Genomic DNA, 26,628 nt, shown 5'->3' on the forward strand with positions numbered 1-26,628 from the left:
GGATATATATAGTAAGACATATTAAGTATAGATGTTAAACTAGTGGAGATAGAAGAGTAAATACAAGTGAAAGCTGCTCTTAGCATCTCTCTTAAATTATGGGTTCTGGAACGTTAATGTGACAGAATTCGTTCTGTCTCCACCCGTAAGGCACATGTGACGTCGACGTTTGGTTAATTTTATATTAGTCACAGGTTTATTTTATATTTCTTTTTCCTTTATTTCTTTATTTTATCTTTTTAAAAATATAATTACATGTGGAGGATAATTATTTAATTGATCTGAAAACGTATTTAAAATCAACATATTTTAATTATAACTCCAGTTGGAATCGAACACTAAATCTGTTGCTTTTACGCTTGTGAACGCTTGTGTCCTTGTGCTGCGATTAATTAATATTTAATCTTTTGTAAAAACCATCTACTGATATATCTAATTATCTATATTTCAGTATGTAAACATTTCTTCAAAATGGCATTTGAACCCATTTACCTATTAAATAAAAAAAATGTTTTAAATTAAAAATTACAAAACCAAAGTGGCAAATTATCGACCCGGAAATTGTAAAGAGTCCATTGTCTCATGTAAACTAGTATTAGGTTCCCACAGGCACCTAGACAAGGGCACCAGGCAAAATGGAGCATAAAGTACGCTTAGTGGCTTTATTTGGAGGACGAGATGTTACGATTTACGAGACTCAATCCGTGACATCGATAATAACTCCTCGCGCCCTGACCCCCTTGCGGTACGCTCGTGCTGGCTAGTGTTCTTGTCAAGTCTCTCGTCTACAAATACATCTTATATGGAATTTACTAATTTTAGAACAAATTTATATTTTTTTAGTTTGTTTTAATTCTATATAATAGATATTACTAAATAGTAAATACACTTAAAAAATATATACTAAATATTATTAGGTAATATTTACACATTTTCCTCATTTCGCGTTAACGAAACTAAATACAAAGTTAACCACAAATGTTTCATTTTCATGTTTGTATTATAAGGCGCAGGGGCATAAGCATGTGACTGTAAAAGCAAAGTTTGCGGGTTCGATCCCACTCGAAGAAATGAAATATTTATTATTTTCACATCTTCACTCTGGTGATGACATAGCGCTACATTGAGTTCCACCACTAACATGCAATGCCTCCAGAATTCGACGGAAATTAGAGAGCGGAATGTTCTAACAATAGGTTCCGTCAGGTCAGGGGTAGTCTCCTACATGCGGGTTACAGTGTGAACCTTAAAAAATAAATAATAGACTTTTGCACTCGAGTGCCCCGCACCGTCAAGCACGTACCGAGGCGGCAGGTGTGTATTGTATAATGGTTGTCTGTTGATCTTACACATTTAACCGATATGACGCGTTCCAGCGTGAGGATGAGGATAATAATGACTTTATACTGTAGGTACCTACTTGTATCATTTTTGTCATATTTTGCACGGTTTTAGGGTTCCGTGTTTCCATTCTGGGAAGTGAGAACATACAAAATAAATAAAAGAAAATATTCGAATTGAAAAAATCATTACAAACTTTTATTAGAGGTTGCTTTCATATAAAATGACTGCAAACACCTGTGACCTTAAGTTTGTCAATCCTCGTGGTCGAGACAGATTCGCACTTGACATGTTTTTTATTTAGGTAGCGTTAACTACATACGAGTCAATTAGACGAAATCATGAAGTTGTTACCAAAGTTTTAGAGACTAGCTTTTCATTTAAATGTTGTTTAGGCAACCTCTTTAATATAACTGTTTTGACCCATTAAGTTTTCACAAGAGGATTCATATATTTATGAAGCTTTAAAAATAATTTCTTTAGTTGAGTTTCTCATTATTAAACTATTATTCATATTATTCCAGAGTTCAGAAAACCCAGTAGAAGAGAAGCCTAGCAGTGATAAAACGTACGTAGTGGCTGCGTGGCCGCCCACCACGCCGGGACACACCGGGTACCTCACAGTAGCCACACTCCCCCCTTTGTTTGTACGAAGTAAGTTTTGTTTTTAATTAACTTACGAGTATATTCAGCATTACGAAAATATAGCGTTGAGACTTTCAGTAGTTTGAGCGTCATATTAAATTAACGATCTTTATTCGCTGAGTGATGAAAATAATTGAAATATACTGTTATATACCTATTAAACATTATTTCCGCTAGTAGCAATCGAACCGTACCGAACCATTTCATGTAAATTTTATATAGCACAAAATCTTTACTTTGGATATAAAAACTTTTTTTTAAATAAAAGCTATATTTTGCTTTAAACCATTTAAATTTTACTTAGTTTTGTTTTACATTAAAATAACAATTCTTTATTTTACAGAAACCTCTAATGGCGATAATGAAAGTGATCCCATCAAAGACAACGAGGAAAAGAATAATTCTCCAAATACAGAAAATAATGAATGACATATAAATTGTTAAAAAAAACAATAAAGAAATAAAACTACAAATTATTTAATTTATAATTTATTGTTAAAATCACTTACGTCTAATTATAATCTAAAACTACAAACATAGAATTATTACGGAACTTTTACGCCATATTTAGTAACGGCAGTGGAAGAAATCTATAAATGTTGGCATTCGATTTATTCTTTATTAATCCTATCACAACAATATTTTGTCATATGAATACTTAAATGTATATAATATTTATGTATATATTTTATTTATCAGTATACGTCGATTTAGAAAATGAATGCTATGCACTCCTCACTTCTCTAAAGAATATATTTTAATATACAGGGTGGAATTGTCAGCACCACTTTAAATGAAACCACAGTTTTAACTACTCTATAAAAGCCTAATTATAATTCGGAAATAAAATAATTCCCAAAAATGAAAAAGTTATTTTTTCAAACAAAATAAATACTAAAATTATCGTTTTAAAATAAAAAACGCCATTTGTAAAATATAACATAGGCACGCACACACTTACCTGTCAAATCAGAAACGTCGCAAACGTATGTGTGCGTCACACGAAATACAGGTATGGATAAAAATCGTGAAATGAAAAAAAATCCTACGTCCAAACTGTTGAGGTACCTTGATTAATTTCTTAGGTGTGGGTTTGAAATATATTACCCTATATGCAGTTTGAATAAAAGTAGCGCTGCCTCTTCCACCCTGTATATTTTTATAGTATAATAAATTTGTTAAATATATTGTAATAATAATAATATCATTTCCAATGAACGTTAGATATTAAAGTATATTAGTTTGTATAATATATTCTAAGATAATTTAAATTTCAAAGTTAATATATTAAACTTAAAACTATAAAAAAGTCAAATTAGTCATAGTAAGAAATATAGTATCATTTATTATGATATTATATATTGGCCTGGTTTACCTTTTATCTTGTATTATGAAAGAAAAAAAACTGCATACTATAAAAATAATATTATCAATGATCATTTTCTATTAGAGTTACTTAGTAAGCCTCATTATTTCATTTGGAATGTTACATTGTTATATAACCAAAAAACAGTATAAAAAAACATTTTTAACAATTTCAGAGATAAATCATAAATATTTCGCCAAAATGTGCATATTATTTATAATTTTATAATTATTTTAATGTTAATTACTATTCCAAATAGTTTTTAATTTCTTTAAATGTATAGACTAGGTTACCGAAATTCTTTTTAACTTACCATTATTTTAATTGACTGAAATTCAAACCAATATAAAATAATATAACATGCAGGCATACAAACTTATTTGGGTACTTAACTGAAAAGAATGAAAAATAAAAATATTATAAAATTAAATTATGATCATAACTTAAATAATAGCTTTAAAATTAATAAACATAAATTTAAAAGAAAAACCAAGAATCAAAAAGTAAGCGATAATTTGAGATAAATTCCGATAAATCTTTCAATTTCCTATATAACTCAAAAATTTCAATTTTGTCTAGAACCATAGATTTTAAGTAATTATTTTTTTTTAGATATATAACTATACTATCAATACAAATAAAACAGTAAATTCCTAACATCCTCTTATTAAAAATCATGAAATAGTTCATATAACTTATCATTTTTTAATTAAAATTTAATCTTTTAATTGATCTATTAAAATAAGAAAAATATTCGTGGCAATGAAGAGTAGCGAGCTGACACTACAATAGTTGTGGATTCGATCCCAATGGGGGAATATATCGCGGCGTTGAACTCCGCCACTCAACACATAGTCATAAAAAAATGGTGGCTGCCTGGTGCTATGAGGGAAAAAACGTGGAGCTGTTTTTTTTATGAAAACCATATTTACCTAAAATCACTGAAGTCTGTCTTCAGTTGTATGGTAGGCTTGGGAGTGCGAGTTTCGAAGGAGGGGCGCGAGGGCGGAGCCCTGCGTAGAGCTCTGCTAGCTTGATTTGCTTTAACTGCGTTTTCTAATTTAGTTCTTAATTCTGATGATTGTTGCATCATTGTTTTGAATTCCTGGAATTATTGTTTAATTTCAGATTTTGTAGGAATATGAGGCTTCATATTACTTCTTTACAAATTAAAAATAGGATTAAAAGATCTATTTTATAGAATATATAAGTTGTTCTTTCTAAAATGTTTGTGAATTCAATTACTTAAGATAATAAATTATTTTCAATACTCCTCTCTAGAGAGACAAAGGGCAGTGTTGACTTCCGCTCGACACTTCGCGTCTTACCACTAGTACAAGCGTCCCTTATTTATTTTATTTTAACACTTTATTACACCATAATTGAACTTAAATTGAATTTACAAACATAAATTAACGTAAACAAAAAAAAAACAGAAATATATGAATAACGGTGTAAAGGCGGCCTTATCACCCACAGGTGATGTCTACCAAGCAACCTTTAACCAAAAAACTAAATAAATAAAGAACTACTTCAAACAGACTATGTTCATTAATTAAATTAAAAAAAAACTAAATAATAATCTAACTTACCTGTGGATATTTAGGTCCAATCTTCATCAGCCAGTTCAGACCGAAGTCGTGTAACGAACGAATATGGGGAGGAGCTCGAGTCAACTCATCGCCTTCACGCAGATAAGATATCACTATGGGCACTAGGATCCATAGCATTTGTATACCTGGGGTCATGGAAACCATATTTTTATGTATATGTTTTTTTGTTTACTTTTCAATTTTTAAAGTTACTAAATATACTTTTGTCTCACCTTTGTGAGGATCCTCTATGGGACAGAAAAAAAAACATGTCATGAATTCATCTACTATACACTTAATTCATAAGTTTTATAAGTTTTTCGATTATGAAGTATGCAATGTGTGTAATAAATATATTTTTTAGACAACACCGAAGAAAACAAAAATCTTATTAAAACTTAAGTTATGGTTTAGAATTTATAGTGGTTTAAAGTTTTAATGCAGAACAAGCAGAACACTGCTTTATATTACCATCGATCCCATTTAACGACTAGGAACCTAAGTTACAGTTTCTCTTATTTTACGGTTCTTTGTGGTCAATGGTCTTAAGCAATCACATAGTATATGCGATTTCTCAGGAACAATTACCTCCCCCTTCCCTACCCGATGTCGGTAAAAGTCAGTCAGGTTCATAATCCGGGACAGGAGGAACTGCATCAGGACGACCATATATACAAAGCATACTTACGAGCAGCATCAGGCGCAGCATCAACCAGCTCATCAAGCGCGCCCACAGCAGCAACAGCGGCACGTGCGTGGGCATGGTCGGCGGCGTGACGGGCGGCGGCCGCGCGGGCCACCACGCGTGCCGCGAGTGCGCGCGCCCACCACGACACGCACTCCGCGTTATCCGCGTTGTTGGCGCGAGACCAGATGGTACGCAGAACGCTGCAGTACATGGCGAATGTCTGTGGATAACAACACAAACTATAGCTTTCAACAAAGAAACAAACTATGGAATTACAGTTATTCATCGTGCAGGTTCCAAGCTCAAGCTTGGTTAGAAATTCAGAACTAAGAACAGTGGCTGAAACTTGCCACTCAAGAGTTATTAAAAAATCTCCTAGTCAACAGAACCACCAATACCCATAAAGAAAGGCTTAAGAGGAAGCGATCTCCCATCACCAAAATCTTTAATGATAGATTTTTTTATTTATTAAAAAAAAAAATACTATACCTCATTGTCCCTAGTATCCAAACACTGCCTGAAATGATTAATGCAAGGATAGTGTAACGGCGGTGCTGGTGCAGCACGACCCAGGATACATGCCATAGCACGAGCGCCCGTCACACCGTCTATACGTTGGTCTGAGTCTTCTGAAATAAAATAAAATAATATAGATGTTATTATAGCATTCTTTATTACCTTACAGTGTGATAAAAATATAATACAATGTTGGAGTTTCACCTAATGTTAATCAACATAGTCATTTATGTCAGTCGTGGCGCAGGGGTACAATCGTGCAATTGTTAACGTAACATGTTTTCATTCGATTTTCACTCAAGGAAATGGATTATTTAATATTTTCCTTTCCTCGCTTTGGTAACGAGACCAAGCGCAGCGTTAAGTTTCACCACTCAACGTGCAATGCTTCCAGAATTTCCAGGAAGTGGAGAATGAAAGTGTATTAGAATCTTAACACTCAAAAATATTTAAGAAATTTACAAATCTAAAGTGTGTAATGTAATTACGAATCTCACAATAACCAGTATTATTAACCTGGTAAACACTCACCGCTTGTTCTATTACACAGCAATTAACACGCACTTCAAACAGCGTGTTTGGATAAAGCAAAGCACATCAATTGCAAAGTATCAGATTTTACAGTTTACAATACAATATACTTTATTGCACATAAAATTTACACAAATTATATACAAAATACTTAAGTAGAAAAAACATGTACAATAAGGCGGCCTTATCGCTTGAAGCGATCTCTTTCAGGCAACCTTAGTACGCTTCCAGTTTAGTTTAAAGTATAAGATTTTTGGCAGTATAAAGAAAATAATTCACCAACCAGTCTTAACTCTATCAACAAGCGTTGCAAGCGTAGCCTGCAGCAACACGGCGTGTTTGGCGCGCGTGTCTTGTTGCACGCGGGCCGCACCGCACTCAGAGGCTGCGTGCAACAATTGCACGCCCGCGTCAGCTAGCGTGTTTGAATCGCGGCTTTCACGCAACACTTCTGTTGCTAGATAGAGAATTGTTGGTAGTACTGATAACGCTCCTAAAATAAAGAGAACGTAATTATTATTTTATATAATACATGTTATTACAATAAATATCAGAAATAAGTTTTACATCGTAAAAAAACAGCAATAGTAATATTTTCAAATATTCACATTAATAATCGGTGCCTTAGTCACGCATTCGAAATGTGTCTTAATGAATTTTGTAGTTGTGATTTATGCAATTCTTATTGAAGACAAAATGATACTTTATATATATTTTTTCCTTCTTATTGCAGCATGAAGTATATAATTTCAGCATAGTTAATTAAAAAATCCTACAATAATATAACTATAATAATACAAAAAAAAACAACACAAATACAAATAAATCACCTTGCGGGCTAGTCAGCGTAGTCAATTGGGACATTGACGCCAAACTCTTAATCAACAGCGTATCACCGTGCACTCCCAATCCCTTCCTAACACCAATTATTCCCACATTGCCTTCTTGCTTCAAAGGACTTAAAGCTGGTAGTCTTCTAACTAGTAGACATATGCATACTTCCAAACACGCAAAAACTAGGGACTTCCCCGGCGGTAAATCCCCGGTTGGTCCTCCTTCGCCTAGTGTGTGAACAACTTCCAATACAGATTGGGGTATATTTTCTGGTGATTCATTGGGTGCTAATTCTGAAATGCAATAAGAAATTACATAACTAAGTATGTGTGGTAAACATCATTTGAGTATAAATACTGTTGATGTTACATACTAAGCCAAATATAAAATATATTTTTTACGATTAGTAAAATTTTTACGGATTTAATTAAACCTATTTTACTACAAATAAGACAGTAAATGATGGTCGATACTAACTTTTAACACTGTTCATGAAACGAACATGGATAGGATTAAATTAAAACAAAATACATTGAATCTTAACTAAAAAATGCAACAGCTTAAAAAAATATATATTCATGTATCACAATACCTAGCATAATAAATGTGAATTTAAAAAATTAAAACAATATAATACCAGCAATCTTATCCTGTATAGCCGCACGTAATTGATCTCGAGCCGCCAACACAACCAGATGTAGGACATCAGCTGCCAACAACAGCGTTTCTATACTGTCTTGTGTGAGACCAGTGCGGTGGATGATTTGACACAACTCTATTGCTAGCGCTCTGACAAAAAAAAACATGATTAAAAAATATTTAGTTTATTATCATAGCGTAATAAAAAAATATATTAAAATGCATGCATACGTCGAGAAACGTAAATTAATCATTTGTGTTTTCACCACGAAATATAAAGCTTATTATTATATACAGAAATCACACATCGTATATTTAAACAAAAAATATTGTTGTCTTCGTACACTGTGATTGAGAATGTGAAAGGCATAGAATAGAATATATGGAGAAAAGAAATAAATAATATGGAGTAGAAAGTGAAGTGTATTTGTTTGACTGTACATACTGCAAGGTCCTAAGAATACAAAATCATTTAATTTGTCTACATATTAATATTTACCTGTCTTTAAGTAATCTCGCTCTGTTTTCGGGAGCATCAAGTAGAGTGACTAAAGACAGCAATACAGATATTGTATTCTCCACGCTCATATCACGTTGGGCACACAGCGCTTCCATACATATACCTAAAAGTTTAAAAAATAATTATTTTATGCAAAAAACATCCAATATTTTAATAAAGTTTACGTTGCAAGTTTAATATTTTACCAAAAAGTAGATGAAACTTCTCATCGACAGGTTCAAAGAATTCAAAATTTCCATTCTCAGTTTTGTTGGTTCTGTTATCCACATTGTTATCTAATTCTTCTGGAAAGTAATACAAATATATATTCCAAAAGAGTACAATGTATAAGAATGTAGAAATAAAATTGTAAAAATATAAAAAACTATTATATTATATTCCATTTATACAAAATCCTTATTATGTAAGGAATGTAACGTGTTATTTTGATATACTTATATGCTATATTTACAAAACACTAAATATCACATTAGAAAAAAAAAAACAATCACCATTTTTCGCACTCTCCGTCTTCTCCTGCCCAATAGAGGCGTTGAACCGCAAAGCCGCCGCATAAAGTAAAGATGGCCAAGCGCGTGCGTAATGAGCTCGAGAAGCTTCCGCAGTTTCCGCTGAGTAGAAAGCACCTCCGCCGTGTGGCAGTTGCGATGCGAATTCTGGAATTATATCATGATTGTTATATATAACGGAGTGTCCATATAGTACGACCGCTAGTCTCTATAGTGTGGCCGCTAAACGGTCATTGATATAGTACGATTGACGGGTAGGTTCGGTCCCTGGAGTTACTTTACCCTAGAGAACTTTACGAACGGTCAACGAAAACCAATGGCGAAACACAGTAAATGGAAGCGTTGGTACTACGACGTGAATAGGGGGCGACTTTGTGCTACGACCAAACCAGTCCAAAATCTTCAAGAAAAAAAAAATAATAATATTAATCATCCATAATATTTCTTAATAAATAATTTCTGAAATACAACAACTTACCAGGGGGCAAACTCAATAAAGCATGGTCTTTCAAAGCCGCCAACCAATTCTCCCCTAAGCTTTCCAGCTCTGGCTCAACTAATTTCAACAAACTCTCTCCTTTCGATTCAAATTCACCATATTCCTCGTCCTCGGGTGTTTCATTATTGGCGTTATCCATTTGATTTGTGTTTTGTACGAGTTGATTACGCCATTTTGACATTTCAGCACGATTGTTTACAGGTTTCGTGTCGAGTTGTTTTACGTAGCTGCCTGGAGCGCTGTCGTTGCTTACCATTGCTACTATGTAGACCTGAAATTAAATTACACTCTGCAACCTCAAAATAAACAGACGGACAAAATTATTTTTATTTGTAGACACAACAATCAAAAAATAAAGACTAAATAATACTCAACGTTTCAACAACCATAGTGTATGTAGTACGCGAAAGTGAAGTGAGCCGTAAAAAATAAATTCAAAACATAATTTCATTTTCGTATTTCTATAGGACTCATTGACTGACCACGTTCTAGGAATTTTGTCATTTTCAACTAAAACTGGCGATGCTCAACCAACAAAATAACGACAGTGTTATTGATAATATAATATTGCAATCAATTTAACTAAAAATATTACGTACCTCAGCCCATGCTTTCAAAATGGATAGTTTTTCCAACGTCGCCATACTCTCGTTGTAAATTAGTGTCGTGTTTCCCTTTTTGTTTAGTTTATCTAAACTGGAGACCAATAACTGATGGACGCTAAAACGAAGATCATTTAGAATTAATTATTTAAAAATAACAAGCAATAAAGTTAAGTTCTCGTTATTATTTGTATGTATACAGGATGGAAGCGTAGCCTTTTACAGCAACAGCATATAGGGTAAAGTATTGCAAACCCATACTAATAACGTATATTTATACCGTCTAAGATCATTAATATCTCTGGCGACCCCGCATCCGATCCACGCAGAGCACACGTCGCACGCGGCCGCAGTCACGTGCGACGCCGTATCGCCGGCGAAGGCGGGCCGCACTGCTGCACCCACCTGTATTTTATAATTTTATATTTATATTTATAAGTGTGTGACACACTTGATAGGTTGTGGGTCGCATTTGCGGGCATTGGGATCCGCCACTCAACACACATTGTCTCTAGTATTCGGCGAACAGTGGGGAGCAGAGTATCTTAATACTAGGTTCCGACTGCCTATCCTGCTACGTGCTGGCTTTATTTAATATCTACATTATACGTACCTGAGCCTGATACTGTTCCATCAAGAGGTGTCCGGGGAAGTCAGGTTCGGGCGCGCGGGCGTACTGCTGTATGACCAGCTGCAGCGTGCGGAGGCCGCAGAGGCGGAGGGCGTCCGACTCGCCCGTGGCACCCACGAACGCCATGCGAACGAGGTCCGACAGGTGGAGCGAGAGGTAATCGGCTGTGGAGTGGGAAAATTGTATAATCGTATTGTTTTGACCGTACTGTGTATATAATAATAATATACTATAAAACAGTATGGTCGACGAATTGTGGTTGCTTAAAGCTACGTTTCTAATGCTAATTACTTAAAAAGAAACCAATAAAAAAACGTTAAAGTCAAATTTACACTAAAGTCTATGTACCGTCTACATAACTTCAAGACAATATACAACTATATACGCAGTACAGTTAAAGAGTAGTGGTGGCGACGAATAAGATGTGGGTAATAGAAACCTAATAAAACGAATTCAATTTTTTTTACATTAAACATTTAATTTTGTGGTGTTGCCACTCACGTAATATAATACAGCTGAATATTATAAAATGGAAATACAGCATAAGCTTATTACCTAGTATTATTTGACATTCTGAATAAAAAATATTTATTATCTCGACAGTAACGAAAGTTTTGTATACGTTACAGATGTAATAGATAGATAGATAAATTAAACATGATATCCTTACCATTAGGATCAGTCTTCAATTTCTCCTTAGCTTTAACGAGATCGAAATGGGCGCTATCTCCAGTGGCCTCACAGGCTCCCATTATCTTTTGAATGCACTCCATTGCAAATACCTAATAAGGGATATGAATACAATTTACGTCTGTAAAGATTATTTTTTCAATAGGAATATTAATATATTAAGCAAAATAATATCAACAGATCAAAGAATATTTTAATATGTAGCACTGCTTAAGTGTTGTAATGCAGCGGCATATTAGATGACTGTGAACGCAACGATGGTAATTATTTTTTCTATCTTCGCTCTGGTATCAAGGCAAAGCATTGAGATCCGCCCCTTAACAGCGTCACTCTACTCAATACGCAATGTCTCAAAAAAAGAAAACGTAGTATCTGAACACTAAATTACCTCTGTCTAACATAATATATACAGGATGATACAGTGTAAAATAAAAACATATACATACTCGAGTTGGCCATCTTGGTTGTATAGCGGGATGAGTGGACTGTTCGCTTTCCGCATGGAACTCAGCTTGGTCGTCATCGCCTTCCGCATCGAAATCCGTGTCAGTATTGTTGCTATCCTCTACAATGAATTATTAACGTTTATTTCAAAATAGTGTTCTCATAAAAATTATATTTTTAAATAAAAATATGTTTAGAATTCTCTTCTCTCTAATGTTCTAGAATGTCCTATACGCGACAATATTTTTTTTGTCAAAACAAAAAAACTATATTTTTATCTGTATTTATGTTATTAAATTCAAAACTTTATTTGTGTTTATACTATATTACATTAATCATTTTGATGTAATCCACTGTACCAGAATGAATCACGAATCCATACAGGAGGAGCTGCAGGTAAAACCAGGTATACTAACAATAATCAAGCGTCCACTAAAATTATATGTGTTATGTATTAACGTGGCTGGCTTAGCTATAGATACGGCTTTTAATTTAAAAATAACTAAACTAACTTGCAATTGAATCTGTAGCTGCGTTGACGTTAACACTAATGTAAGTACTAACAACTACCACTAACTAACCAACTCACCCAATCTAACAGTGAGCACCCTCTTGGCCAGCACTAGCCAGTCCCTTACGGACCTGTTCGCGGCGGCTGCCAGCAGGCAGCACGTGAGGGTGTCGCGCGCGTGCGCCAGCGCAGTGTCGTCGCGCTCCGTGTCCAGGTATGCGAATAGGGCGCCCGCGAGGCCGGTGTCCGTTATTGTTACACCTGGGAAAATATAAAACGGATTGCACAACTACTAATATTAGGGGCCCGTTGACAAGCGTACTGCTTGCACAGCAACGTGTATGTCATAAATGTTTACAAATATACAAAAGTATGTATGTATGTACATTAAAACAGAGAGAGTGAGAGTGTGTTACCCTGCTAAATATGGAATACAGCATGATCCTAAAAAAATATTTAATTCACAAAATGGACAGAAAAATATTTTAGAAAATGCATAAACATTTGAGCGAAGCAAGACTCCAATGCTTGTCTCTTAGTTCCAACGCTTTGTCCATTGGGCCATACGTCAAGCTACTTTGAAATTCTTATATACGTGTTATAACTTATTTAAGTTGTTGCTACCTTATGGTATTATTATTTTGAGACAAAAATCAGAAGGAACCTAGTGTCATAACACTCTGTTTGCCATATGGGTAAAAAAGGGTGTAGTTTAAAGACTACACCGAGTATTTTCTGCCAGAGCGAAGAAATGCAAATATCGAACCCATAATTATCGCATTTACACTCAAATTGCCCCACGACACATCTATACCTCATATGATTTTTTTAGAAATTTACATATAACAAACAACATACCACAATACGGTTTAACGGGAACATGGTCCTTAGCAATCATCGCATATTTACATACATCGGCCGCGTCCTTTTGAGATAGCTGTCTGAGACAACATAGAGCCGCGCGACGCACCGACAGTTCTGGGCTGGACAGATCTCGCTGAAAAATTGTAATTTATATTTAGAAAAATGGTAAAAAGGCATATTTTTATCAAGTTATAATACAGAAACTTTGTTGGATGCCTTTTATAACTTTTATTCTTAGTGTAATTGTAAAAATATTTTTAGATAGCCTCCACAAGCACAACTCACACACAGCTGCGGCACGAGCGCGTGCAGGTTGATGTGCGCGGGCGCGAACATGTGTAGCTGCTGCAGGCAGCCCGTCGCGTCGCCGCGCCCCGCGCCTGCGCCCAGCTCGCGCAGCGCCGCGCACGCACATATGAAGCGGCCCACCGCGTTGCAGCCGCACGCTGGATAATAAATGATAACTTTAACTAGCCATTTCGTAGAATTTTTTTTTATTGTTAAGACTGTTTTTATCTCATATCATATCTCATTCATCTCAACTCATGATGAGTATAAATATATAATTTTATTATTTAGTGTTACTTGTATCTTTTGTGTATTCAATAAACAAAGAAACGACATATATTCTATTCTATGTTAGGATGTATATTTTATATAATGAAATAATAATTTTGGCTATGAAATTTAACAAAATAAATCCTTTGTTTTGTTCAACTAAAAATATAATTTTATTGACTATTTGGTCATAAATACTTTGTTCACTAAGCTTAAGAAACATTTCTTTTTATTGTTATTAATTTATGACATTTAATTATAATTATTGCACTTAACTCACATTGCAACTCAGGCCCCACAACAGTAATAAGAGCAGCCAACAGCCGTCCAATACTGCGATGCAGTTCATCTGAGCACGGTGGAGCGTTGAACAGCAGCTTTAGTACAAGGTTCAAAGTCGATTCCACGTGGCTACGGAACATTGGTCCTGACGCATCTACCAGAACTGACAGCGCGTGGAGCGACCACACCTGTAAGTATTAAAAATACATTTAAAAATTCCAAATTGTTAGGAACACTTTAACGATAGTCAAGTTTAATCAACATCTATACAGTTAAGTTATGATATGATATCTATCAACACGTTTAAACAACATCAATGTATTGCAAAGTACCACACTGCTATATTCTACGCTATGTCGGAGACTGTACCAATCAGGAATAAAATACTTAAGAGCTACGTTGTTTTAGTTCAGAAATAAAGATTTATTTTGTAAAGTCTATACAAGAGACTTAATAATGAAGTTACATTTTAGCACTTTAATAATACATTACACACCTGCACTTCAACCGTCGCATCCTGCGCAAGCGCTCTCAACACCGGCAGCGCTGCAGCGCTGGACGCCGCGCCCCTCGCCCTCTGCACGGCGCCGACAGCCGCTGCGGCCGCTGCACGCGCTGGACGGTTGGCGGACGTGCGTGCGAGCGCTATCACGCGATCGCTGAGCGCTTGACTTTCTGTTTCGGTGATACAGCTGGAGAGACGGCCAGCGCAGGAGGCGGCCGCTGCGCGTACTATAGCGCTATTTGCTGATAGACCCGCCTATTGGTGGAATAAAATAAGGTTTAATATACTTGGTTAATGTGTTTTTTTATTCTTCTTCCTTTATATTATTCTTTTTTAACATTTTTCCTTGTATTTTAGCTTTATAATGTAACTAGCATACAGCAGAGTAAGCAGACGAGAGCCTAATGTTAAAACACTTCCGGTTCCCATTTTTATTTGTTATAAGAGGGGAGAAATAAAAATAATTCATTCTAGTTAGAATCAAACTCACTACTTTCGCAATATTCGCAGACATTATCTGACTGTGCAATTGGACCACAGTGACCCCAAGTATGCAGAAATTAAAATAAAATTATTAAATACAAAAATGTAACTTACAATAATAAGATCAGTAGCAATAGTTTTAACAGCATCTTGTCCCAGAGAACTCTTCAATTCAGCGAGAGTGCGCAGCGCCAGCAGTAGGGCCGTGTATACATTTATTTGTATTGCTTCTTGACGTGTACCTTTGGACATTTTGATGCATTCCACAAAGTGCTCTAACATCTGTTGCCTAAACAAAAGATATTATATTTTATTAGTAAGCCTATAATAAAAATATTAATATATTAATTAGCCATTAAAATTTTCAACTAATATGCAATCATTAAGACAACAATAACATGATATCGCATGTAATACGAAAATTAAAAAAATAAATAAATTTAAATACTATACAGGGTGGAATTGTCAGCACCACTTTAAATGAAACCACAGTTTTAACTACTCTATAAAAGCCTAATATATTCGGATATATATATTCGGAAAAAAAATAATTCCCAAAAATGAAAAAGTTATTTTTTCAAACAAAATAAATAATAAAATTATCGTTTTAAAATAAAAGGCCATTTGTAAAGTATAACATAGGCACGCACACACTTACCTGTCAAATCGGAAACGTTGCACACGTATGTGTGCGTCACACGAAATACAGGTATGGATAAAAATCGTGAAATGAAAAAAAATCCTACGTCCAAACTGTTGAGGTACCTTGATTAATTTCTTAGGTGTGGGTTTGAAATATATTACCCTATATGCAGTTTCAATAAAAGAAACGCTGCCTCTTCCACCCTGTATAATGATTATCCAGAATAAAAATGGAAAACACAACCATTTCGTTGATAGTCAAAAAAAAAATTAAATGTAAAATAAAAAAATGCTTCTTAAAACCATTAAATAAAAAAGCAAACTGAACACAAACCTATGTTTATTGGCGGCCCTCGCGTACACGTGCGGGAAGAGCGCGACGGAGGCGTCGATGACGGCCACACCCAGCGGCTGTGCGCCGCGCGACGCGCGGTACAGGCAGCACGGGTCGTGCTCCAGCGCGCCCGAGCCGCGCGCACTTAGCGCCGATATCAGCTGTATCATAGCATTACTCTTATATGCATTATTTATATATTTAAAACAAAACAAAAAAAAATGTAGTGCCGACGGAGAAGTATGAAATGTGGCACAGTTATACTTTATATTGGAAATACAGTGTACAACCATCTTTTTTAAGTTCATGCTCCACAAATATAAATAGAGAGAACCTGGAATCCTGATGTTAAAAATATCCGTTTTCCATTTAGACACTTCGTTCTCCATTTTCTTTATTTTTCCGATCCGAGGCATTGCGATTTATCTACTAGTGCGGAGAAAAGTACAACAATTCTATTAATAATCAAAAATCTAAAATTTATTCCTAATATGAGTAACTTGCAACCCTCAATTACAATTACTGGACGGATTTATTTGTAATCTAATTTTAATATAGTATATCTTTTTCTTGACATATTTTTCTAAACGATAATAGACTTAATAACCTGTTCTTCTATCTCAGAGTGATCTGTGTCATATATCCACCCTTCTTCACCCAACAGTATGGTATCACGTGGATGCATCGCACTTCTTAGCATACCTGTTAATTTGATAAATATAAATAAAAAAAGATGATTGAGAATGGATATTTGTTCTGCTTTCGTGCAAAAACTACTCAACTGATTTAAATGAAACTTTACAGCTAGATAGTTTATGCGCCAGAACTACACATAGATTACAATTTATGTAAAGATTTTATATAATTTAACAATAAGTTAAATCGCGCCACGCCACATTTAGATCGCCAATATGATAATAATATAACTTTGTGTGCTAATTCATATACTTCTACCATTTTTTCTTAAGGTATCACTTCATAGTTGGACGGGTTTTTTAATTTATCCTCCTTCCAATATCATCAAATCTATTAATAAATATATTTTTCTTTATTTTCTGCCGCTGCCGATTTTATTACAAGAGGTTCTTTAAATAAAATAAAACATTAATTATCAGGCCAAATTACATACCAGTTGCAACATTAGCCCCCGACGGGTCAGAACCCGCGAGCTCCGCGGCCAGCAACCGCAGCAACGGCGCAGCGGGCGCGGATGCAGAACCTAACGCCGCACACGCTTGGTATAGACGTAGACGGAGCAACGCTGCCGGCGCTTTGAGAGAACCGCCGTAGTTACGGATTACTGTTGATACGCTGTTATATTGAGAAATATTAGATTAAAAGGGTAGATTCGATCCCAGTGAAGAAAAATGTAATTAATTTATTTTCGTTCTACTGTTTAATTTCATTTTCTTACGGTTTGCACCACTTACTTCGTAAGTACAGTAATAGCTCCTTCTATAGGTTGTGTTAGTCTCTTGGCGGTATCTTCATTGTTGACTAAAGATGGACAATGTATGAGAAGGCTGTGTAATGCTGACAATGCCCCTGCTCGTCCTTCTAATGTTACCTGTTTGTTTTAAATAATTTGAATTTCTAAAATTTTATTATTTAAAGTAATATAAATAACCAAATATTTAATGAAAAGCCTATTTCACGACAACAGCGATACGTGGTCCGACTGTAATCGCGACGGTAGTGGGTTCGATTCCCAATTGGGTGAATGAATTATTTTCATTTCCGTGAGATACGATCGATCACACTAGGCTCTTTCTGCTTACCCTCCTATGAACAGAATATAGCCTGAGCCTAAAAAAGTAATTAAAAAATCTAAATATATTTACCTGCCAAGTAAACGCATCACCTCGAGCCTTTTCTGATTCAATTTCCTTGGCTGAACGCGGGAAACTATTCCTCCACAATAGCAACATACGTGGCAACAATCCTCGTACTACTGGTACTCCTGAAAGAAAAATCCTTTGAATTAATAAAAAAACAGATTTCTCATCATCATCATGATTATAGTGGTCATCATCATCATCTACGAAATGGATATCCGATACAATGTTTGCCAAAAAGTAGTTATATTTAAAGTATTAAAAATATTTAGGTTTTAGTAGTCTATATCTAATATATATTATTAGATATAGACTATTAAGACGAGGACGACTATATTAGATATAGACTATTATTATAAAATTTTACGAGCCTTAAGTTAATTGTTTATTGAAGGATCGTAAAATTTTAGCTTCACGCTTTGTCCCGTATTTAGCAGGGTAGGCAGAGAAAATCTAATGTTAAGACCCCTTATTACATGGATGTCCCCTAAATTAGAGACACTGCACGTTGAGCGGCAAAAATCAATACTACATTTAGTTACCTCAGCTAGGAAATTAAAACAATTATTTTCCCAAAGTTGGAATCGAACCCACAATCGTCTCGTTAACAGTCACCATAACTTCGTCTTACATAGTTAGACTAGACATCGTATAAAAATAAACAATTAAATCCATATTAAAATCGCAAAAAAAAAACAAACAATAACTAACCCAAAGTACATATAGCGCCAACAATCAACCACCCGGCGTTGGTCCGCGCGGCTGTAAGACGGCTGCTCTGAGCGGCTGACCTTAGTAACTGTTCCGCGGCGTTAAACGCCACTTTGCCACGACCGTGTGGTACGCCTAGAGGAGAAGACTGTACCGCGCCTAGTATAGCTGCAAGAGCTGCTGAATAACCTGTATTGAAGATTATGTAATCAGTATAGTATTTTTAGGATTAATTACTATTTATTATACATGTAGATATAATAATTCTATGATTTATGGTTTATAACTTTATAATTTATTATAAAAATAGGTTGTATACGCTTTGGATTAAAATAGTTGTATCCTTTAAACAAAATAAACTGATATTTTTATTACAGTGCATCAGTATGTTATAATACAATTAACAGATATACGCTATCTTAAAATAAAAATTCGAATATAATAGCTATACTATAAACCAATTTTTACATAATATAGCCTACCAGAAATCCGATGCGGCGTTGAACGCGGCACATCCAACGCGTCGGCCGCGCGGTCTAACAACGGCGTTAGGAGCGCCGGCTGCGCCACGGTTAAGCCCCGCAGGCATACGGCCGCTGCTAGACGCGCGGCTACACATGGGTGTTCTAATACCTGAGAAGGTACAGATACTAACTTTTACATACTTGTATGACATATGAGATATTCTAAGTGCCTGAGGTAACTATGACTGCAGGTACAGCGGGTTACATGAAAATTAATAACGTTATGTAAAGAAAGCCGATTACTTACTAATTACTTTTTTAATAAATGGAATCGATGATGGTTTTTATTTAATTCTAATAAGTATTTCCTGAGATTAGTTTTTATCCATACGAACTTTTCAGCTTATAAAGCTAAAAAGTTTGTATGTATGTAATATAGATATTCATATATGAATTATTACATAAGTAAAGCATTTTTAAAGCATCTATATACTTTTTCATAAGTATAAAAATATAAAGAAAGTACTTTTTTAATAAATGGAATCGATGATGGTTTTTATTTAATTCTAATAAGTATTTCCTGAGATTAGCGTTTATCCATACAAACTTTTCAGCTTATAATGCTGAATAGTTTGTATGTATGTAATATAGATATTCATATATGAATTATTACATAAGTAAAGCATTTTTAAAGCATCTATATATTTTTTCATAAGTATAAAAATATAAAGAAAGTACTTTTTTAATAAATGGAATCGATGATGGTTTTTATTTAATTCTAATAAGTATTTCCTGAGAATAGCGTTTATCCATACAAACTTTTCAGCTTATAAAGCTGAACAGCTTGTATGTATGTAATATAGATATTCATATATGAATTATTACATAAGTAAAGCATTTTTAAAGCATCTATATACTTTTTGATAAGTATAAAAATATAAAAAAATTAAACATTTCATCATCTTATAAATTTTAGGCTTTACTTTTAATCACTTGTCAAACTTCGAAAAGTAATGTTATTCTCTTCTCAAAAATTTGGACAGTTTAATAAAAATACTCACCAATAAATATAAAGATATGCTCCATATTTAATACATAAAGTCAAACAAAAACTTTAACTCACTCCAAACACAGTATCCAGGACACCGAGAGATGCATCAGAGACCAAACTATGAACCGCCGTACCCAGTTGCAAAGCCAACTCGCCGGCCTCTGTTAACGCACACACTAATAAATGCTGACTGAATAGTGTTTCCTGTAACAAAAAATAATATACTTATTTATATTTGACTAGCTTTTACTTGCGACTTCGTCTGAGTGGTCAAATTGTAAAAACAAATAGTTGTGTAAGGCACTGCTTCTAGAATAGGGTGGATAGTGGGGAACGGAATTGTATTTATAGGAATGAATTGTTTTAACGCTAGGTCTGCACGTTCCTTCTGGTTACTCGGCTGTGTGCGGGATCCAGCGTAAAGCTAAAAAACAAAAATTACCAAAAAATCGTAACCGTCTATGACTGCAAGTATATCGCAACGATTAAGGTGATGTAACTTTCATCATTAAATGGACTATACAACACAAAAAGAAATACAATTTGAACCAGTTATTCCCGAAGTTAGGTTGTACTCAATGCCTACAACACTCAATGCCTCGATAGTTGGGCTAAAGATGTGACGTGGTGTGTCTTGACACTGAATTCTCGTGTTCTCTGTTTTCTGCTATATGTGGGGTACAATGTGAACCTAAAAAAATATTACCCACTTTGCAGAGGACCACCTTTTGTGCATCAATTATTTTTTTAATTATTTCTTTCTTTTGTTTTTTTATTTTATTTTAATAATTACGTACAATAAAATATAAATAAATAAATAAACACTTGCAAATATAATTTAACTGAATGTAAATACCGACAATCATCACCCGCGATCACACGTTCCCCAATGAACCTTAAGTGTTGGAATAAATCTTTTTTTATAAAAATAATAATAAATTAAAATACCTGATTACAATCTTTAGCATTCTCCGGGTTAAAGTCAATACTGTTCATTTGTTTTGCCACTATCTGTATTATCTCACGACACGCCGACGCTTGCGCTTTTTCACCGAGCATCTTGCCTAGTGTGTTTCTTAATATGTAACTTATACATTTTCTGGAAATAAAAAGAAATAAGGAATAGTATTAAATATAGAACTAGTATTATAATGAGTACTGTTCTCTAAGTAAGTACTGTTAGGCAATTCAGTTCGTCGCCTTGTTATAATTTCAAAAATAAGAACTACTACTCTAATAAGAAACGCGATAGTTGCGGGACCCATTCCCAATTTAAGATGCAAGATCGAAGAATGATCTTCATGTCCTCGCTCTGATAAAAAACAAAACGCGGTGTTGAGTTACGCCACTCAACACGCAATCTCTCGAAAATTGGACCGACAACGAGGAACGGAGTGGCGTTAACACTAGCACGGCTTATGAAAATATTTTTATAAACTAAAAAAAACGAATAAAATACATATAAAACATACCTTGAATATACAGCGTCTACATGAGAGCTAGCCGCTTTAGGATTCGCCACCAAGTCCAATACATGAGTCAAGAACGTAGTCATGTTGCGTTCCAACCACACACCGCCCATATTTTGTACGAATACTACATAAGCCTGAAGAAAAAAGTTTTTAAAATAATCAGCTTCACGCTGTATCCCGCACATATATGAGTAGGCAGAGAGAACCTATTGTTAAGACACTCCATTCCCTAAATTGCTGCCGAATTCTGGATTTGCGTGTTGAGTAACGGAACTCAACGCTACGCTTTGCCTAGACACCACAGCGAAAAAATTAATATATAAATTAAATAAATATTTTATTTCGTTATGTGGGGATCGAACCCACAACCAGTCGCGTTTATACTCACACACGTGGACGATGACTGGCCTCAGAAAAAATATATAATCTTTTATAAAACGAGGCATTGTGTAAGGGATGGAACACAACGCCGCCTTTATCTTATCTGAGGGAGAAAATGAAAATAATTGGGAATCGAAACTGACAACCATAGTGTTAACAGTCAGAGGCTTTATCGCCACTGCACGGGCCACATATAATACGAGACTTGTAATCAAAAAAAATATAGAATAAACTAATTGATAATTCCATAATGTTTAATTTTATATCTTAATAAATATTACTACATAATTTTTAAGAAAACTATTCATAAATTTATCATACTTACATGTGTAACGCACACGCGGACTTCCCTATTGACGCTAGAGCCAGATTTGATAATTTCTCCTTTTAGAAATGAAGTACCACCTCTTAGAAAAGCACCCATTAACAGGTTCAAAGCCTCTTCTAGAGATATAACGTTCTTAGGCGGATCCTTTTTGTTTTGTTGCACTAGGAAAATACGAACAATAACACTAAAAATAAATTGTAAACATTTTTGTAGGAACCTCGTGTTAAGACACTCCGTTCACCACTTTCCACCGAAATCTCGACTGACGGAACTCAATACCATATATATTTTTTAATTAATTGTCAAATACCTTGTTGCATGCCTATTTTCGTTTTTGTGTTGATGCTGGTTGTTTCACCAGCTTGCGTTGTTGCTATCAAAGCACCTAATAGCTCCGCAACGGCACATCTGTAAATCAATCAAATTCTTTAACACTTATTAACTTTTACGTTATTCTCTGATGACTTCTTGTTCAATTATTATTTTTTTATAGCTTGAAATCAAGTTTAATGTCATTAAAGAGATTTCTTTGATTAGTTTGAAATATAGGTAGTACAGTAAATTACTACCTAAAACGTAGAACGCCCCCAAAAACTATAAACGTATATAATTTATGACAGATTCTTTATTGTCTTGTACTACATAAAGTAGTGTACATGAGACTTGAGTATTGTGGAATTCGTTCACCGTCGACCTCAGGGTGCCAGTCAGCACGCAGGGCTGTGCTGCGCGCGCGCACGTCTGTCTGTCTATCTGCTATATATACACACACCTCAGCGCGTAGTCACTGGGCTGCACGGCGCGCAGGCAGGCGGCCGCCACGGCGTCCACGTCGGCGGGCGTGACCCGCAGCAGCGGCAGCATGTGGCGCAGCGTGTGCGCCGCCGCCGCACGCACCGCCGACGCGCGCTCATTCAGCAGCGCCGCGCGAGTCGCGCGGGACACCTCGCGCAGGGCTGTGCCCGCCGCCGTGCCCATTCCAACGCATATCTGTTTATGACATTCATTGTATTTTTAAGAAAAAATATATATATATTTAAAGTAGCAATATCTGATATCTTTATTAATAAAATGTTTTTATTTATTTTTATCAGCATGCCATGTATGCCGCACGGAACAGAGTAGACACTCCGTACCCATTTTCCGACGAATTCTGGAGGCATTGGAAGTTGAGTGGCGGAACTCAACGCCGCTCTTTGCCTCTTTGCCTAGACACCAGAGCAAAGAAATGGAAATATAAACGTAAATGAATATTTCACTTCTTCGCGTGGGGATCGAACCCACAACAGTCGCGTTACAGTCACACCCTTGTGTCGCTGCTCCACGACAGCTACAATGATAAAATCTAAATCTATAAATAAATCACTCTTACTGAGTACTTCCATCCATATTACATAAAATTGACAGTTTTAACCTTATCAAGAGTATTCATGATTTCAAGTCTGGTCTGTGATTCAGCACTCTTCATGGACCTTATCAGGGTTGTCACTGTTTCCTCATACGATCTTCCCATCATGCGACCTAGTTTTTCATACATGCTGCCAAGGCAGCATATGGCAGCTCTAAAAATTTCAGATTACATTAATGTTAATAATTCTTTAAAAATATTTAAAGTCAATTACATATAACTATGAATTAAAATGTACTGAGTAAAAAAATCATTTCTACCAAAACAAATATTTACAACACAAAAATTTACATGTGAATTAAATTAATAGAAGTCTACATAAAAATATGATAACATATAGACTGACATTTAAAAATGACTTTCATCTGAGGCATTGGTTGTCCCAGATGGTCTAAAGTCCTAGACTTATTAGCGAAAAATTCATGTCAATTGTGAATGTTCTAAATATCTCAACACAATATAATATAGCTCATGTTGAAAATAAAATAATATAAATAAAACATATTATAATAATATACAAACTTTACTCACAGTCTAGTGGGCAGATATGAAGGTGAATCATCTTTAACTTTTATAATATCATTACATTTGTTCACTGTGTCAAATAACAGGAATGTATCCCCAACCGAGAACAGTGTAGCCAAGCATCTTGCTAACAGCCTCCGTGCTGGAGCCCCGAGATTCTCACGAAGTAAACTTACCAACTGTGCTACTAACTTCTGTTGACAGCTCTTTAGATCTGACTATAAATAGATAAAATGTTATTTTGTATTTTTTTTTTCAAATTGAATCTCGCATGATGTATACTGAACAGAGGGAACCCAGTGTTAAGATACTCTGTTCTCCAGTTTGTTGTCTTCATCATCAACATCATCGACACTCAATCTTCAACTCTTCAGATCCATCTGCTTCCTGCCAACCCCTTTAGGTTGTCAGTACATCTAGCAGGGGGTCATCCCACCGGAAGTTTAGTACGGGGGCTCTCCACTCTAAGACACTTATCTTAGAATTTCATAATTTTGTATACAGTTACAGTAGCTTATTACAGTGTACCCAATAATATGTAATATATGTAAATTTAATTTTAAATAAATTACTTTCATTTCATCGCTCTGGTAATAAAACGAAGAGTAGAATTAAAAGTTTCACCTCTCAATGTCTCTAAAAAAATAATCATAACTGGGAGAAAGAACAGAGTATCTTGACACTAGGTTTCTTTTGCCAATACTAGTATTTGGAATAAATTTTGAAGCTAGAAAAATAAATACTGAAAGAAATGAAAAAATGTAAAAAGTTACTTTCACTATTCATTCATGTTAAGCAACTTATAATCTTACATTTATGGTAGCATCCATGTACTATAAGTGTACTTATGTATAAGTTATGACTTCTTTAAACTGAAGCCATATATAATAGTATTATATTTTAAAATTATGAGAATTGTAACTATACACATATGTAAATAAACTTAACAATATAAATTATATTCATATTTAAATATATAGACTTGCAGTTTTATTGCACAAACTAAGAAATGAAGGCTATTATGGTGCTTTAGCTACAGTGTCGGACTGTCAATGTAATAGTTGATTCAATATTCACCCAGGAGAATGATTTAATTTAATTTTTTCAATCTGATAACAAAACAAAGCATAGCATTTAGTTCAGCCACTGAACATGCAATGTTTCAAAAATTGGACAGAAAAACTACTCTGCTATATATGGCAAGTTGTTGTGCCAATAAAATATAAATTATCTTGTGACTGAACTAAATATATTCATTAGTTTTGTTTAGCTAACTATAAACTATAAAAACTACTTACTTTGTGTGCAGCAACTAGTACTTTATCAAGAAATCTGAGCCATTCAAAAATGAAATGTGGTTTCTTATCATCAGGAAGTTGCTGTAGAGCAGCTTCATTTAAGGTTAAAGAATGGGATACCTCCATAATTATAGAACTAAAATAAAACAAGATAAAAAAATATGTAATAGGATTAAATAACTTTAAGCATAGTAAGTTAAAATAACAAATGTTTTATTTATTCCTATTTGATCTTGTTTTATATTTTTTATTAAAACAATAAACATCAAACCAGTCACATCAAATAATTTTATCCCTGAGTAAATTAGTAGGAAAACAATAATAATAGTACAATAAATTTTACCTTAGATTATAATATTCTTATAAGTCTAATTTAGCATATTAAATTTTATTTAACTTTAACTTTACTTTCATAAGTAAGTCCGATATTGGCCAGTAAATAGAAAATAATGTTAAGTTTTCATAAATAAATATAAAAAAATATATTTCAGGAGAAACAAGACCTTCAGCAAATTTCTAAATACTCAAATAAATTACCGACAGCAGTAAACAATGGCGTCATGTGTGAATCAGACATTGTTATAATAAACGAAAGCTGCAATATAAATCTTGCGCTAGAATAATTTATTTTTCCTTTTAAAAATAATTGTTTCAGATGTTATTATAATAGAATTAGTTCAAGATACTTACTTAACTTTAAGATTTTAAATTGAATAATTATATTCACATTATTATTAGCTTCTAAGCAAGCTTACTGAAATAACGTTAAATAAAGACGGTTTAAAAGCACTAGAAATATAATACTTTATTTTCTAAAATATGAAAGAAAAATTATAAAAATAAAATTGTAGCAATTACGATATTGTCACACTGCGTAATGTCAATCTTATTTCTGACGACTGTCAAGTATGTCAGCGAAAAAATGGTTC

General features: G+C 34.5%; 2 protein-coding genes across 6 annotated transcripts in view; one reads left to right on the plus strand and one right to left on the minus strand.

Annotated features, from left to right (window-relative positions):
• Trmt61 (tRNA methyltransferase 61) overlaps positions 1 to 2,460 on the plus strand; it is a 55,903-nt gene extending 53,443 nt beyond the window's left edge. The window contains exons 6-7 of the mRNA XM_085189887.1: positions 1,866 to 1,995; positions 2,330 to 2,460. Coding sequence (XP_085046013.1) covers positions 1,866 to 1,995; positions 2,330 to 2,415 — 216 coding nt within the window. The 3' untranslated portion in view covers positions 2,416 to 2,460. The remainder of the gene's footprint in view (positions 1 to 1,865; positions 1,996 to 2,329) is intronic.
• Positions 2,461 to 3,144: 684 nt separating this feature from the next.
• Positions 3,145 to 26,582, minus strand: LOC146536219 (HEAT repeat-containing protein 5B). Of its 5 annotated transcripts, none has more exons than XM_085189891.1 (41): positions 26,390 to 26,582; positions 25,700 to 25,835; positions 24,408 to 24,619; positions 23,883 to 24,030; positions 23,241 to 23,458; positions 22,779 to 22,876; positions 22,466 to 22,629; positions 21,760 to 21,893; positions 21,236 to 21,386; positions 20,360 to 20,491; positions 19,255 to 19,405; positions 18,773 to 18,961; positions 18,068 to 18,186; positions 17,657 to 17,793; positions 17,356 to 17,537; positions 16,834 to 16,928; positions 16,227 to 16,387; positions 15,365 to 15,539; positions 14,759 to 15,022; positions 14,261 to 14,450; positions 13,708 to 13,868; positions 13,417 to 13,555; positions 12,637 to 12,819; positions 12,050 to 12,168; positions 11,584 to 11,695; positions 10,896 to 11,077; positions 10,563 to 10,687; positions 10,280 to 10,400; positions 9,660 to 9,951; positions 9,164 to 9,328; positions 8,858 to 8,953; positions 8,652 to 8,775; positions 8,151 to 8,302; positions 7,510 to 7,806; positions 6,963 to 7,172; positions 6,122 to 6,261; positions 5,633 to 5,852; positions 5,178 to 5,192; positions 4,945 to 5,090; positions 4,285 to 4,457; positions 3,145 to 3,744 (listed from the first exon to the last, which is right to left on the minus strand). In XM_085189891.1, the coding sequence occupies exons 2-41, from the start codon at positions 25,823 to 25,825 to the stop codon at positions 3,741 to 3,743; spliced, it is 6,222 nt and encodes a 2,073-aa protein (XP_085046017.1). In that variant the 5' UTR covers positions 25,826 to 25,835; positions 26,390 to 26,582; the 3' UTR covers positions 3,145 to 3,740. The 5 variants fall into 5 exon arrangements, with proteins under 5 accessions (XP_085046017.1, XP_085046016.1, XP_085046014.1 ...); XM_085189890.1 differs by having other exon boundaries at positions 6,122 to 6,258; positions 8,858 to 8,956; XM_085189888.1 differs by having other exon boundaries at positions 8,858 to 8,956.
• Positions 26,583 to 26,628: the final 46 nt, after the last annotated feature.

Source organism: Heliconius melpomene, chromosome 9, assembly GCF_056956725.1.
Source record: "Heliconius melpomene rosina isolate 202511_hmr_F chromosome 9, ASM5695672v1, whole genome shotgun sequence".
In the NCBI taxonomy this organism is placed as follows: domain Eukaryota; kingdom Metazoa; phylum Arthropoda; class Insecta; order Lepidoptera; family Nymphalidae; genus Heliconius; species Heliconius melpomene.

Excerpts from the sequence above, each read along its gene's own strand:
- LOC146536219 (XM_085189888.1), bottom strand. The coding sequence starts at position 25,825 with ATGGAGGTATCCCATTCTTTAACCTTAAATGAAGCTGCTCTACAGCAA. Across the intron at positions 17,538-17,656 it reads GCTATTACTGTACTTACGAA|CGTATCAACAGTAATCCGTA; the intron begins GTAAGTGGTGCA and ends TCAATATAACAG. Across the intron at positions 10,401-10,562 it reads GATATTAATGATCTTAGACG|CGTCCATCAGTTATTGGTCT; the intron begins GTATAAATATAC and ends TCTTCGTTTTAG.